Source organism: Oncorhynchus gorbuscha, unplaced genomic scaffold, assembly GCF_021184085.1.
Source record: "Oncorhynchus gorbuscha isolate QuinsamMale2020 ecotype Even-year unplaced genomic scaffold, OgorEven_v1.0 Un_scaffold_1433, whole genome shotgun sequence".
Lineage (NCBI taxonomy): Eukaryota > Metazoa > Chordata > Actinopteri > Salmoniformes > Salmonidae > Oncorhynchus > Oncorhynchus gorbuscha.
The window spans coordinates 112,501-128,465 of NW_025746214.1; the positions used below are offsets into that span (position 1 = coordinate 112,501).

At 45.5% G+C, this 15,965-nt stretch overlaps 1 protein-coding gene across 1 annotated transcript; it reads right to left on the reverse strand.

Annotated features, from left to right (window-relative positions):
* Window positions 1–14,861: 14,861 nt before the first annotated feature.
* On the reverse strand, window positions 14,862–15,555 carry LOC124022806 (RING finger protein 222). Its single transcript, XM_046337490.1, is given in 2 exon segments — window positions 14,862–15,120; window positions 15,122–15,555. Coding segments are annotated over 2 exon segments (693 nt in total).
* Window positions 15,556–15,965: the final 410 nt, after the last annotated feature.

Here is a 15,965-nt window from a genome sequence, read left to right on the forward strand (position 1 = left end):
TCTGTGGGGGGAGGGGGGGGGCATTTGATTGGGTTTGATTACAGGTATCCCAGCATGGGAGTAATAAGGACATCTGTTGTTCAGGCATATCAATATAAATAATTCCCAAATTAAAAAGCTTTCCATAGGTGATAATAAACACATTCCTGTGACACCAGATCCAGAACTCCTTTGCTAATTGAGTGGGGCAAAGTGTAGTTGCTAGGTAAACTATGTGGATTGTGGAGGAATATGACACAGGCTACATCCATAGGGTTGAAGGTACCTGATGCTGTGATAAACGACCTTTCCCGGGGCATAGGAGAAGATCATGATGCTGCACCTGCAATGTTTCTTATTTCTGACAGGAACCACAGCTCAGATAACTGCGTATTGAAAGCATTGCGAATTTTCCCATTCCCCCTCGTGTCGCAGAGACATCTGTCCGCATCAGCAGTATCTAGCCTTCAGAAGGTGGGTGACAGGCATCATTTTACCCCTGATATGAAATGGCAGCGTTTAGCCCCAATTTACCCTTCCTCCTCGCCCAATAATAACCCCATATATTGTGACGCTGCTGAACTGAGGATATAAATATTATTCCATCCAGTGGGCTGGGATAAGGGCAATGCGCCTACACGCTCTGCGGTATTCCAAATGGCCATTACGCAAAAGGAGACCACCGGCAACGTGAAATAAATGCATCCTATGCGTTATCCCTGTTGGCTATATCAATTCGTTGCGGTGAATCTGTATGACAATAATCCCTGTATGATTATGAATATTATCTGCTTGGTCCCGTTACCTATTCCCGTCCCATTGGAATGGGACCAAGCGCTGCTCAAGCAGATTTGCTAGGCTACGTTTCCTGCAAACTCTCACTCACTCTCACATGCATAACAAGGTATGGAAAAGGAGGCAGTGAACCGGTTTCCAGTTTTGCTTACCTGCCCACCGTTTGGTTGGCGAGTTGTCGCATTCGATTGAATTGCTTCTTCATCTTGTATTTTCTGCGTTAACACCTATGGGGAAAAATACTCCGCATTTCTCTCAAGATAACGGCCCATACTCCGCAGCGGCACAAGATAAAATCCACCCTCTCATACTTTCTTTCCCTCATCGCAATTGTTAAAACATTGAAAATGCGCTGAATTACAAATTTTCACTGCATTTTCCCGTATCCATTCGCCCTATACACCCAGTGCAGAGATGCTGGATCAATTCGCCGCTATGGGCAGCAGAGAGTGACGGTGTCATGACACGCTGCGCGGCAAAGCACTGTGGGAAGTGTAGTAAATCATGAACGGTTCCAACACATCTCACTCAGCATCAATTAATATGGATGACCGAGGGAATAAATCATGTTTCCAATTGAATTATCAATAAATGACATGCTTACAGTTATAGGACATGGGTCTGTAGGTTATGATACATGTCATAGGGACAACTTTTCCAATGTTTAGCCGACATCAATGGGGGCAAAAATCAATGGCCGACATGTAACAGTAAAGGCCTGACAACAAGTGTCCTATTCACATGGCTGTTTGTATTGTAATGTAACAGTAAAGGCCTGACAACAAGTGTCCTATTCACATGGCTGTTTGTATTGTAATGTAACAGTAAAGGCCTGACAACAAGTGTCCTATTCACATGGCTGTTTGTATTGTAATGTACAGTAAAGGCCTGACAACAAGTGTCCTATTCACATGGCTGTTTGTATTGTAATGTAACAGTAAAGGCCTGACAACAAGTGTCCTATTCACATGGCTGTTTGTATTGTAATGTACAGTAAAGGCCTGACAACAAGTGTCCTATTCACATGGCTGTTTGTATTGTAATGTAACAGTAAAGGCCTGACAACAAGTGTCCTATTCACATGGCTGTTTGTATTGTAATGTAACAGTAAAGGCCTGACAACAAGTAACTACAGACACTCTGGTTTGAATCCAGGCTGTTTGTGATTGGGAGTAATAGGGCGGTAACAGTAAAGGCCTGGGTTTGACAACAAGTGTCCTATTCACATGGCCCGTCACTGTATATGAATTTGTTCTTAACTGACTTGCCTGATTTAAATAAAAGTTAAATAAAGGTTAAATTGGTTAAATTAAGTTTACATTTAAAATGTAAAATAGAACTGAATCAGGATGTTACCCAGATTACACCACCATCATGGGTTTCGGTCAGTACACCACCATCGTGTGGTTTCTATGTCAGTACACCACCATCATGTGGTTTCTATGTGTCATTACACCACCATCTGTATATCATGAATTTGTGGTTTTGTTACACCACCATCATGTGGTTTCTATTTCAGTACACCACCATCGTGTGGTTTAAATGTCAGGTTACCACCATCATGTGGTTTCTATGTTTCATTACACCACCATCGTGTGGTTTCTATGTCAGTAACCACCATCATGTGGTTTCTATGTGGTTTCTATGTCAGTACACCACCATCATGTGGTTTCTATGTGTCAGTACACCACCATCGTGTGGTTTCTATGTCAGTACACCACCATCATGTGGTTTCTATGTCAGTACACCACCATCATGTGGTTTCTATGTGTCAGTACACCACCATCATGTGGTTTCTATCTGTCAGTACACCACCATCATGTGGTTTCTATGTGTCAGTACACCACCATCATGTGGTTTCTATGTCAGTACACCACCATCATGTGGTTTCTATGTCAGTACACCACCATCATGTGGTTTCTATGTGTCAGTACACCACCATCATGTGGTTTCTATGTCATTACACCACCATCATGTGGTTTCTATGTCATTACACCACCATCATGTGGTTTCTATGTCAGTACACCACCATCATGTGGTTTCTATGTCAGTACACCACCATCATGTGGTTTCTATGTGGTTTCTATGTGTCAGTACACCACCATCATGTGGTTTCTATGTCATTACACCACCATCATGTGGTTTCTATGTCAGTACACCACCATCATGTGGTTTCTATGTCAGTACACCACCATCATGTGGTTTCTATGTCAGTACACCACCATCATGTGGTTTCTATGTCATTACACCACCATCATGTGGTTTCTATGTGGTTTCTATGTGTCAGTACACCACCATCATTTGGTTTCTATGTCAGTACACCACCATCATGTGGTTTCTATGTCAGTACACCACCATCATGTGGTTTCTATGTGTCAGTACACCACCATCGTGTGGTTTCTATGTCAGTACACCACCATCATGTGGTTTCTATGTCAGTACACCACCATCATGTGGTTTCTATGTCAGTACACCACCATCATGTGGTTTCTATGTCAGTACACCACCATCATGTGGTTTCTATGTCAGTACACCACCATCATGTGGTTTCTATGTCATTACACCACCATCATGTGGTTTCTATGTCATTACACCACCATCATGTGGTTTCTATGTCAGTACACCACCATCATGTGGTTTCTATGTCAGTACACCACCATCATGTGGTTTCTATGTGGTTTCTATGTCAGTACACCACCATCATGTGGTTTCTATGTCAGTACACCACCATCATGTGGTTTCTATGTCAGTACACCACCATCATGTGGTTTCTACATTTACATTTACATTTAAGTCATTTAGCAGACGCTCTTATCCAGAGCGACTTACAAATTGGTGCATTCACCTTATGACATCCAGTGGAACAACCACTTTACAATAGTGCATCTAAATATTTTAAGGGGGGGGGGGGGTGAGAAGGATTACTTTATCCTATCCTAGGTATTCCTTAAAGAGGTGGGGTTTCAGGTGTCTCCGGAAGGTGGTGATTGACTCTGCTGTCCTGGCGTCGTGAGGGAGTTTGTTCCACCATTGGGGAGCCAGAGCAGCGAACAGTTTTGACTGGGCTGAGCGGGAACTGTACTTCCTCAGTGGTAGGGAGGCGAGCAGGCCAGAGGTGGATGAACGCAGTGCCCTTATTTGGGTGTAGGGCCTGATCAGAGCCTGGAGGTACTGAGGTGCCGTTCCCCCTCACAGCTCCGTAGGCAAGCACCATGGTCTTGTAGCGGATGCGAGCTTCAACTGGAAGCCAGTGGAGAGAGCGGAGGAGCGGGGTGACGTGAGAGAACTTGGGAAGGTTGAACACTAGACGGGCTGCGGCATTCTGGATGAGTTGTAGGGGTTTAATGGCACAGGCAGGGAGCCCAGCCAACAGCGAGTTGCAGTAATCCAGACGGGAGATGACAAGTGCCTGGATTAGGACCTGCGCCGCTTCCTGTGTGAGGCAGGGTCGTACTCTGCGGCTGTTGTAGAGCATGAACCTACAGGAACGGGCCACCGCCTTGATGTTAGTTGAGAAAGACAGGGTGTTGTCCAGGATCACGCCAAGGTTCTTAGCGCTCTGGGAGGAGGACACAATGGAGTTGTCAACCGTGATGGCGAGATCATGGAACGGGCAGTCCTTCGCCGGGAGGAATAGCAGCTCCGTCTTGCCGAAGTTCAGCTTGAGGTGGTGATCCGTCATCCACACTGATATGTCTGCCAGACATGCAGAGATGCGATTCGCCACCTGGTCATCAGAAGGGGGAAAGGAGAAGATTAATTGTGTGTCGTCTGCATAGCAATGATAGGAGAGACCATTTGAGGTTATGACAGAGCCAAGTGACTTGGTGTATAGCGAGAATAGGAGAGGGCCTAGAACAGAGCACTGGGGGACACCAGTGGTGAGAGCGCGTGGTGAGGAGACAGATTCTCGCCACGCCACCTGGTAGGAGCGACCTGTCAGGTAGGACGCAATCCAAGCGTGGGCCGCGCCGGAGATGCCCAACTCGGAGAGGGTGGAGAGGAGGATCTGATGGTTCACAGTATCGAAGGCAGCCGATAGGTACATTTACATTTACATTTAAGTCATTTAGCAGACGCTCTTATCCAGAGCGACTTACAAATTGGATGAGAGCAGAGGAGAGAGAGTTAGCTTTAGCGGTTCGGAGCGCCTCCGTGATACAGAGAAGAGCAGTCTCAGTTGAATGACTAGTCTTGAAACCTGACTGATTTGGATCAAGAAGGTCATTCTGAGAGAGATAGCGGGAGAGCTGACCAAGGACGGCACGTTCAAGAGTTTTGGAGAGAAAAGAAAGAAGGGATACTGGTCTGTAGTTGTTGACATCGGAGGGATCTATGTCAGTACACCACCATCATGTGGTTTCTATGTGTCAGTACACCACCATCATGTGGTTTCTATGTGTCAGTAAACCACCATCATGTGGTTTCTATGTGTCATTACACCACCATCATGTGGTTTCTATGTCAGTACACCACCATCATGTGGTTTCTATGTCAGTACACCACCATCATGTGGTTTCTATGTCAGTACACCACCATCATGTGGTTTCTATGTCATTACACCACCATCATGTGGTTTCTATGTCATTACACCACCATCATGTGGTTTCTATGTCATTACACCACCATCATGTACACCACCATCATGTGGTTTCTATGTGTACACCACCATCATGTGGTTTCTATGTGTCAGTACACCACCATCATGTGGTTTCTATGTCAGTACACCACCATCATGTGGTTTCTATGTCAGTACACCACCATCATGTGGTTTCTATGTGGTTTCTATGTCAGTACACCACCATCATGTGGTTTCTATGTGGTTTCTATGTCAGTACACCACCATCATGTGGTTTCTATGTCAGGACACCACCATCATGTGGTTTCTATGTCATTACACCACCATCATGTGGTTTCTATGTCAGGACACCACCATCATGTGGTTTCTTTTCTTCCTAACAGCCGTTTTCCAGGAACCGTATTTAGAGTAGTAGTGCTGATCTAGGATCAGATCCTCCTTGTCATTGCAATCTTATTAGTTATGATATAAAACAAAAACTGATCCTCGATCACCACCCCGAGAGACAATATAGAAAAAGACCCTGATATTTTCCAGGCTGCATCACATCCGGGCGTGATTGGGAGTCCCATAGGGCGGTGCACAAGTGGCCCAGCGTCGTCCGGGTTTGGCCCAGCGTCGTCCGGGTTTGGCCCGGGATAGGCCGTCATTGTAAGAATAAGACTCTGTTCTTAACTGACTTGCCTAGTTAAATAAAGGTTAAATGAGATCACAGGTCACCAGGCTCCAGATAAAGAGCCAGGCTGGTTAATGAGATCACAAGTAACCAGTTTCTCAAGAGGGCGTGCCTGAGTAAATACTGAGAGGAACTTTCCACCAGTATAACCAGTGGTATCAGAGAGAGACTTTCCACCAGTATAACCAGTGGTATCAGAGAGAGACTTTCCACCAGTATAACCAGTGGTATCAGAGAGAGACTTTCCACCAGTATAACCAGTGGTATCAGAGAGAGACTATCCACCAGTATAACCAGTGGTATCAGAGAGATACTTTCCACCAGTATAACCAGTGGTATCAGAGAGAGACTATCCACCAGTATAACCAGTGGTATCAGAGAGAGAGACTTTCCACCAGTATAACCAGTGGTATCAGAGAGAGACTTTCCACCAGTATAACCAGTGGTATCTGAGAGAGAGAGAGACTTTCCACCAGTATAACCAGTGGTATCTGAGAGAGAGAGACTTTCCACCAGTATAACCAGTGGTATCAGAGAGAGAGACTTTCCACCAGTATAACCAGTGGTATCTGAGAGAGAGACTTTCCACCAGTATAACCAGTGGTATCAGAGAGAGAGACTTTCCACCAGTATAACCAGTGGTATCAGAGAGAGAGAGACTTTCCACTAGTATAACCAGTGGTATCTGAGAGAGAGAGAGACTTTCCACCAGTATAACCAGTGGTATCTGAGAGAGAGAGACTTTCCACCAGTATAACCAGTGGTATCAGAGAGAGAGACTTTCCACCAGTATAACCAGTGGTATCAGAGAGAGAGAGAGACTTTCCACCAGTATAACCAGTGGTATCAGAGAGAGAGACTATCCACCAATATAACCAGTGGTATCTGAGAGAGAGACTATCCACCAATATAACCAGTGGTATCTGAGAGAGAGACTTTTCATCAGTATAACCAGTGGTATAAGAGAGAAACTTTCCACCAGTATAACCAGTGGTATCAGAGAGAGAGACTTTCCACCAGTATAACCAGTGGTATCAGAGAGAGAGACTTTCCACCAGTATAACCAGTGGTATCTGAGAGAGAGACTTTCCACCAGTATAACCAGTGGTATCTGAGAGAGACTATCCACCAGTATAACCAGTGGTATCAGAGAGAGAGACTTTCCACCAGTATAACCAGTGGTATCAGAGAGAGAGACTTTCCACCAGTATAACCAGTGGTATCAGAGAGAGAGACTTTCCACCAGTATAACCAGTGGTATCAGAGAGAGAGACTTTCCACCAGTATAACCAGTGGTATCAGAGAGAGAGACTTTCCACCAGTATAACCAGTGGTATCAGAGAGAGAGACTATCCACCAGTATAACCAGTGGTATCTGAGAGAGAGAGAGACTATCCACCAGTATAACCAGTGGTATCTGAGAGAGAGACTTTCCACCAGTATAACCAGTGGTATCAGAGAGAGACTTTCCACCAGTATAACCAGTGGTATCAGAGAGAGAGACTTCCACCAGTATAACCAGTGGTATCAGAGAGAGAGACTTTCCACCAGTATAACCAGTGGTATCAGAGAGAGAGACTATCCACCAGTATAACCAGTGGTATCAGAGAGAGACTATCCACCAGTATAACCAGTGGTATCAGAGAGAGACTTTCCACCAGTATAACCAGTGGTATCAGAGAGAGACTATCCACCAGTATAACCAGTGGTATCAGAGAGAGACTTTCCACCAGTATAACCAGTGGTATCAGAGAGAGAGACTTTCCACCAGTATAACCAGTGGTATCAGAGAGAGACTTTCCACCAGTATAACCAGTGGTATCAGAGAGAGAGAGACTATCCACCAGTATAACCAGTGGTATCTGAGAGAGAGACTTTCCACCAGTATAACCAGTGGTATCAGAGAGAGACTTTCCACCAGTATAACCAGTGGTATCAGAGAGAGACTTTCCACCAGTATAACCAGTGGTAGAGAGAGAGAGACTTTCCACCAGTATAACCAGTGGTATCTGAGAGAGAGAGACTTTCCACCAGTATAACCAGTGGTATCAGAGAGAGAGAGCCTTTCCACCAGTATAACCAGTGGTATCAGAGAGAGAGAGACTTTCCACCAGTATAACCAGTGGTATCAGAGAGAGAGACTTTCCACCAGTATAACCAGTGGTATCAGAGAGAGACTTTCCACCAGTATAACAAGTGGTATCAGAGAGAGACTTTCCACCAGTATAACCAGTGGTATCTGAGAGAGAGAGACTTTCCACCAGTATAACCAGTGGTATCAGAGAGAGACTTTCCACCAGTATAACCAGTGGTATCAGAGAGAGACTTTCCACCAGTATAACCAGTGGTATCAGAGAGAGAGACTATCCACCAGTATAACCAGTGGTATCTGAGAGAGAGACTTTCCACCAGTATAACCAGTGGTATCAGAGAGAGACTTTCCACCAGTATAACCAGTGGTATCAGAGAGAGACTTTCCACCAGTATAACCAGTGGTATCTGAGAGAGAGACTTTCCACCAGTATAACCAGTGGTATCTGAGAGAGAGACTTTCCACCAGTATAACCAGTGGTATCTGAGAGAGACTATCCACCAGTATAACCAGTGGTATCAGAGAGAGACTTTCCACCAGTATAACCAGTGGTATCAGAGAGAGAGACTTTCCACCAGTATAACCAGTGGTATCAGAGAGAGACTTTCCACCAGTATAACCAGTGGTATCAGAGAGAGAGACTTTCCACCAGTATAACCAGTGGTATCTGAGAGAGACTTTCCACCAGTATAACCAGTGGTATCAGAGAGAGACTATCCACCAGTATAACCAGTGGTATCTGAGAGAGAGACTTTCCACCAGTATAACCAGTGGTATCAGAGAGAGAAACTTTCCACCAGTATAACCAGTGGTATCAGAGAGAGAGACTTTCCACCAGTATAACCAGTGGTATCAGAGAGAGAGAGACTTTCCACCAGTATAACCAGTGGTATCAGAGAGAGAGAGACTATCCACCAGTATAACCAGTGGTATCAGAGAGAGAGAGACTATCCACCAGTATAACCAGTGGTATCAGAGAGAGACTTTCCACCAGTATAACCAGTGGTATCAGAGAGAGACTTTCCACCAGTATAACCAGTGGTATCAGAGAGAGACTTTCCACCAGTATAACCAGTGGTATCAGAGAGAGACTTTCCACCAGTATAACCAGTGGTATCAGAGAGAGACTTTCCACCAGTATAACCAGTGGTATCAGAGAGAGAGAGACTATCCACCAGTATAACCAGTGAGACTATCCACCAGTATAACCAGTGGTATCAGAGAGAGACTTTCCACCAGTATAACCAGTGGTATCAGAGAGAGACTTTCCACCAGTATAACCAGTGGTGAGAGAGAGACTTTCCACCAGTATAACCAGTGGTATCTGAGAGAGACTATCCACCAGTATAACCAGTGGTATCTGAGAGAGAGACTTTCCACCAGTATAACCAGTGGTATCAGAGAGAGACTTTCCACCAGTATAACCAGTGGTATCTGAGAGAGACTATCCACCAGTATAACCAGTGGTATCTGAGAGAGAGACTTTCCACCAGTATAACCAGTGGTATCTGAGAGAGAGAGAGACTTTCCACCAGTATAACCAGTGGTGAGAGAGACTTTCCACCAGTATAACCAGTGGTATCTGAGAGAGAGACTTTCCACCAGTATAACCAGTGGTATCAGAGAGAGAGACTTTCCACCAGTATAACCAGTGGTATCAGAGAGAGACTATCCACCAGTATAACCAGTGGTATCAGAGAGAGACTTTCCACCAGTATAACCAGTGGTATCAGAGAGAGACTTTCCACCAGTATAACCAGTGGTATCAGAGAGAGAGACTTTCCACCAGTATAACCAGTGGTATCAGAGAGAGAGAGACTTTCCACCAGTATAACCAGTGGTATCAGAGAGAGAGAGACTTTCCACCAGTATAACCAGTGGTATCAGAGAGAGAGAGACTATCCACCAGTATAACCAGTGGTATCAGAGAGAGACTTTCCACCAGTATAACCAGTGGTATCAGAGAGAGAGACTTTCCACCAGTATAACCAGTGGTATCAGAGAGAGACTTTCCACCAGTATAACCAGTGGTATCAGAGAGAGAGAGACTATCCACCAGTATAACCAGTGGTATCAGAGAGAGAGACTTTCCACCAGTATAACCAGTGGTATCAGAGAGAGACTTTCCACCAGTATAACCAGTGGTATCAGAGAGAGAGAGACTATCCACCAGTATAACCAGTGGTATCAGAGAGAGACTTTCCACCAGTATAACCAGTGGTATCAGAGAGAGAGAGACTTTCCACCAGTATAACCAGTGGTATCAGAGAGAGAGACTTTCCACCAGTATAACCAGTGGTATCAGAGAGAGACTTTCCACCAGTATAACCAGTGGTATCAGAGAGAGAGAGACTTTCCACCAGTATAACCAGTGGTATCAGAGAGAGAGACTTTCCACCAGTATAACCAGTGGTATCAGAGAGAGAGAGACTTTCCACCAGTATAACCAGTGGTATCAGAGAGAGAGACTTTCCACCAGTATAACCAGTGGTATCAGAGAGAGACTTTCCACCAGTATAACCAGTGGTATCAGAGAGAGAGACTTTCCACCAGTATAACCAGTGGTATCAGAGAGAGAGACTATCCACCAGTATAACCAGTGGTATCAGAGAGAGACTTTCCACCAGTATAACCAGTGGTATCAGAGAGAGAGACTATCCACCAGTATAACCAGTGGTATCAGAGAGAGACTATCCACCAGTATAACCAGTGGTATCAGAGAGAGACTTTCCACCAGTATAACCAGTGGTATCAGTGGTATCAGAGAGAGACTTTCCACCAGTATAACCAGTGGTATCAGAGAGAGACTTTCCACCAGTATAACCAGTGGTATCAGAGAGAGAGACTTTCCACCAGTATAACCAGTGGTATCAGAGAGAGAGACTTTCCACCAGTATAACCAGTGGTATCAGAGAGAGAGACTTTCCACCAGTATAACCAGTGGTATCAGAGAGAGAGACTTTCCACCAGTATAACCAGTGGTATCAGAGAGAGAGACTTTCCACCAGTATAACCAGTGGTATCAGAGAGAGAGACTATCCACCAGTATAACCAGTGGTATCAGAGAGAGAGACTTTCCACCAGTATAACCAGTGGTATCAGTGGTAGAGAGAGAGAGACTTTCCACCAGTATAACCAGTGGTATCAGAGAGAGACTTTCCACCAGTATAACCAGTGGTATCTGAGAGAGAGACTTTCCACCAGTATAACCAGTGGTATCAGAGAGAGAGACTTTCCACCAGTATAACCAGTGGTATCAGAGAGAGACTATCCACCAGTATAACCAGTGGTATCAGAGAGAGACTATCCACCAGTATAACCAGTGGTATCAGAGAGAGAGAGTATAACCAGTGGTATTCCACCAGTATAACCAGTGGTATCAGAGAGAGAGACTTTCCACCAGTATAACCAGTGGTATCAGAGAGAGACTTTCCACCAGTATAACCAGTGGTATCAGAGAGAGAGACTTTCCACCAGTATAACCAGTGGTATCAGAGAGAGAGACTTTCCACCAGTATAACCAGTGGTATCTGAGAGAGAGAGAGACTTTCCACCAGTATAACCAGTGGTATCAGAGAGAGAGACTTTCCACCAGTATAACCAGTGGTATTAGAGAGAGACTTTCCACCAGTATAACCAGTGGTATTAGAGAGAGACTTTCCACCAGTATAACCAGTGGTACCAGAGAGAGAGAGACTATCCACCAGTATAACCAGTGGTATCAGAGAGAGAGAGCCTTTCCACCAGTATAACCAGTGGTATCAGAGAGAGAGAGACTTTCCACCAGTATAACCAGTGGTATCAGAGAGAGAGACTTTCCACCAGTATAACCAGTGGTATCAGAGAGAGACTTTCCACCAGTATAACAAGTGGTATCAGAGTGAGACTTTCCACCAGTATAACAAGTGGTATCAGAGAGAGACTTTCCACCAGTATAACCAGTGGTATCAGAGAGAGAGAGACTTTCCACCAGTATAACCAGTGGTATCAGAGAGAGAGACTTTCCACCAGTATAACAAGTGGTATCAGAGAGAGACTTTCCACCAGTATAACAAGTGGTATCAGAGAGAGACTTTCCACCAGTATAACCAGTGGTATCAGAGAGAGAGAGACTTTCCACCAGTATAACCAGTGGTATCAGAGAGAGACTTTCCACCAGTATAACCAGTGGTATCAGAGAGAGAGAGACTTTCCACCAGTATAACCAGTGGTATCAGAGAGAGAGATACTTTCCACCAGTATAACCAGTGGTATCAGAGAGAGACTTTCCACCAGTATAACCAGTGGTATCAGAGAGAGAGAGACTATCCACCAGTATAACCAGTGGTATCAGAGAGAGTCTATTTAATCTATCTTGTTTTCTATGTTCAAAATGTTTGAAAATATGTTTTATAGTTTTATGCTCATTAATTCATTGTGGATTTATGGCAGAACTTTGAGAGTTGATTTTTATATGCCACATAATTTAATTTCTCACACAAGAACATTAATTAAGAGTCTGTAATAGAATGTCACTCATCCAGTCTCACAGTAAGAGTAGGTTTTATTACTCAATTATGCTGAGTCATTAACTGAAATTCATTATTACACTTCTCTACCCACCCTTCCCTCTCCCTCCCTCCCCCACCAACTCCCTCTCCCCCTCCCTCCCTTCCCCTCTCCCTCCCTCCCCCACCACCTCCCTCTCCCCCTCCCTACCTCCCTCCCCCACCACCTCCCTCTCCCCCTCCCTCCCCCACCACCTCCCTCTCCCCCTCCCTCCCTTCCCATCTCCCTCCCTCCCTCCCCCACCACCTCCCCTCCCCTCTCCCTCCCTCCCCCACCACCTCCCTCTCCCTCTCCCCCTCCCTCCCTTCCCCTCCCCTCCCTCCCCCACCACCTCCCCTCTCCCTCCCTCCCCCACCACCTCCCTCTCCACCTCCCTCCCTTCCCATCTCCCTCATAGCAGAATGCACCAATTTGTAAGTCGCTCTGGATAAGAGCGTCTGCTAAATGACTTAAATGTAAAATGTCCTCCCTCTCACAGGGAAGAAAGAAGGGAGGGAGGATCCAGAACAGCTGAGGCGGTTGGTTGGTTGGTTGCTAACCAACCAGTTAAACAGGAACAACTAGACAAGCAGAGGAAAGAGAGGACACATGTAGGATGGACACGTTGATAAAGCACATTCCAGAAACCTTGTTCCTGACATAATAAACTAGTTAACATTTGACTGTCCTCTCATGTTCACCATGTAGCCTACACAACTATACTGACCCTGTATCAGATCCTCCAATGCTGTACATTCCTTGTCCATTATAAACTGTAGACATTGTTCCCTTCACAATAGAGAAAGCAGAGCTAACTCTCTCTCCCTGGTGTTGGTATAGCAGGGCCTCTACGTGGTGTCAGTGGTAAGACAACACCTCAGTGTTCCCGTGCCCCAAGTCTCTCTTTACAGCAATCTATCCCCGACCCATATGCTCATCTTTACCTGCAAGTCGGTCCTGCTCCTTCAACCTGCCAGGGACTCACATGAATTATTTGCCGAGGATACTGAAGGCATTTGATAGTGCACTTTCTCTCTGTGTCTTGGTGTCTCTTTCTGTCTCGGTGCCTCTCATGTGTCTCTGTGTCAGTCTCTGTTTCTGTCTCCCTTTCTCTGTTTGCATTGTCAGAATGTACCACACGTAGGACATAAAAATACTTTGGCACATGATGTGTTGGAGTCCTTCTAATGAAAAAATCAAAACTGTTCGCTGCCCTGGCCCCCAATGGTTTGGCACATGATGTGTTGGTTATCACCCCACCCCTAAGTTTTAGATGCACTATTGTAGTGATTCCCTAGTCTTCTAATGAAGTAACTGCCCTGGCCCCCCAAGAACAAACTCCCTGCCAGGACCGGAGTCAATCACCACCTTCCGGAGACACCTGAAACCCCACCTCTTTAAGGAATACCTAGGATAGGTTAAGTAATCCCTCTCACCCCACCCCCCTAAGTTTTAGATGCACTATTGTTAAGTGACTGTCCCACTGGATGTCATAAGGTGAATGCACCAATTTGTAAGTCGCTCTGGATAAGAGCGTCTGCTAAATGACTTAAATGTAAATGTAAATGTAAAATGTCACTGAAGTTCTCATTAAACAGGTAAAACAACTTACAACCAGAAACACACAACAATGGTCTCCATGAGAGTTGCTGTGATTGCAACCCTCACCATTCTTTATTGAGGTTTTGTTGCCAACAACATATGGGGCAGTTATATGGTGAGCATCGGTAGTTACTATGGTAATGGGGTGAATATGGAGGCATGTTCACAGGGGACTCTTTTTCTTTTGATCTTAGGACCAATAGTTCAACCATTATTAACCAAATTGCCATCATAAAGTGTATACATTTAGGAAATAAGACAATGCCTTTTCCTCTCAGTCATTAAACTATCACTTTATTTGCAGACACTGACTGAACCAGCCCTGTTTCCTTCAGTGACTTAATGAGATCCTGTCCAGGGCATTGAGTACAAACAGGAACACAAGGAACACACTGGACAAGTTCTAACTATATGGCACTACAATGTATATATATATTGACAGAATGGACAAAGTGACACGTTTCAGTTAATGAAGTGCAATACATTGTCTTCATGAGAGCATGAGTGAAGAGAAAATTACCATACAATAACAAGACATAGTAATGACGATCACGTAGTGCGCAATGACGCACCATGCATATACTAGAGCCATATGGCTCTGGCTTTGTGGGCTACGCCAATATAATCCAAGGAAGTGTGGCAGCTACCATTGCCATCAATGTAAATATCACAAGCAGAACGACCAAGCAACGTGCTGTTGTACAAATCTTGACGCGCCGTCTCCTGCGGTTGGGTTGGAGAACAACAGGCATAGTGTCCAGGCTCACCGCATCTTCATCAGACATGGGTCGGCCCTGGGCACTGATGATGAAAATCTGAGAGTTTCTGTGGTCGGGAGTGATCAGAGACAGTATCCGTCTACTCCTGCATCTCTGAAATACACCTAAAACGTCTCACAATCCAACTCAGTCCACTTGAATCAGACGGTGAGCTACTATGCCCTGACGCGCGTCGTGCTTCATGGTGATGCTGTGGGTTACCAGGTGCTGGTGGAGGGACAGGAACCTTCAAGGTCTGCCCGCCTCCTTCCTCAGCCTCTTTCCCCGGGGCGAGAGGAACCCCAACCTCCTGTTGCTTCTTGATGAAAGTCAGGTGTCGGCAGACGGGACAGATGATGGTGTCTCTGATGACGCCCTCCCTGTTGATACTGACCAAGGTTTTGACCAGACAGTCGTGGCAGAAAACGTGTCCGCAGCTCAGGGTCCTCTCGGTGCCGGAGAGACTTTCATAACACACGGGACACTCTGAGTCCTCCTGGCTCTGCAAGTCCCGTTCCTCCGCTTGATGTCCGTCTAATGGTGTCATCCTGGAGCCTTTACGCTGCCTGGCAGTGCTATCCACACCGCTGGTCCACCATGGAATCTCCCAAAATCCTAATAACAGATGTGTGCGACACCACGGGATTTGACTATAGCTCCAACAGCGAGAATAAAGCTGATTTCATTAGGCTAAGATCCCGAACCTATCTGCCTGAAAGTCTGTTGCACTGGCTGAGTGAAACCAAAACACGTGCCACTCCTCCCGCACAGGGCAGTGTCTCTGTCTCAGGGAGGGCTGTCATCTATACCCATAGGCTACACCTGTGTGACTCGCTGCTCTTCTGGTGCGTTCAGTTTCCCCTGAGTGACAAAATCAGACAAACAGGATGTGGAATGTTTGAGAAAGAACGCTGCAAATGTAAATCCAGTGACAGTCATGTCCCACCATTCTCCAAA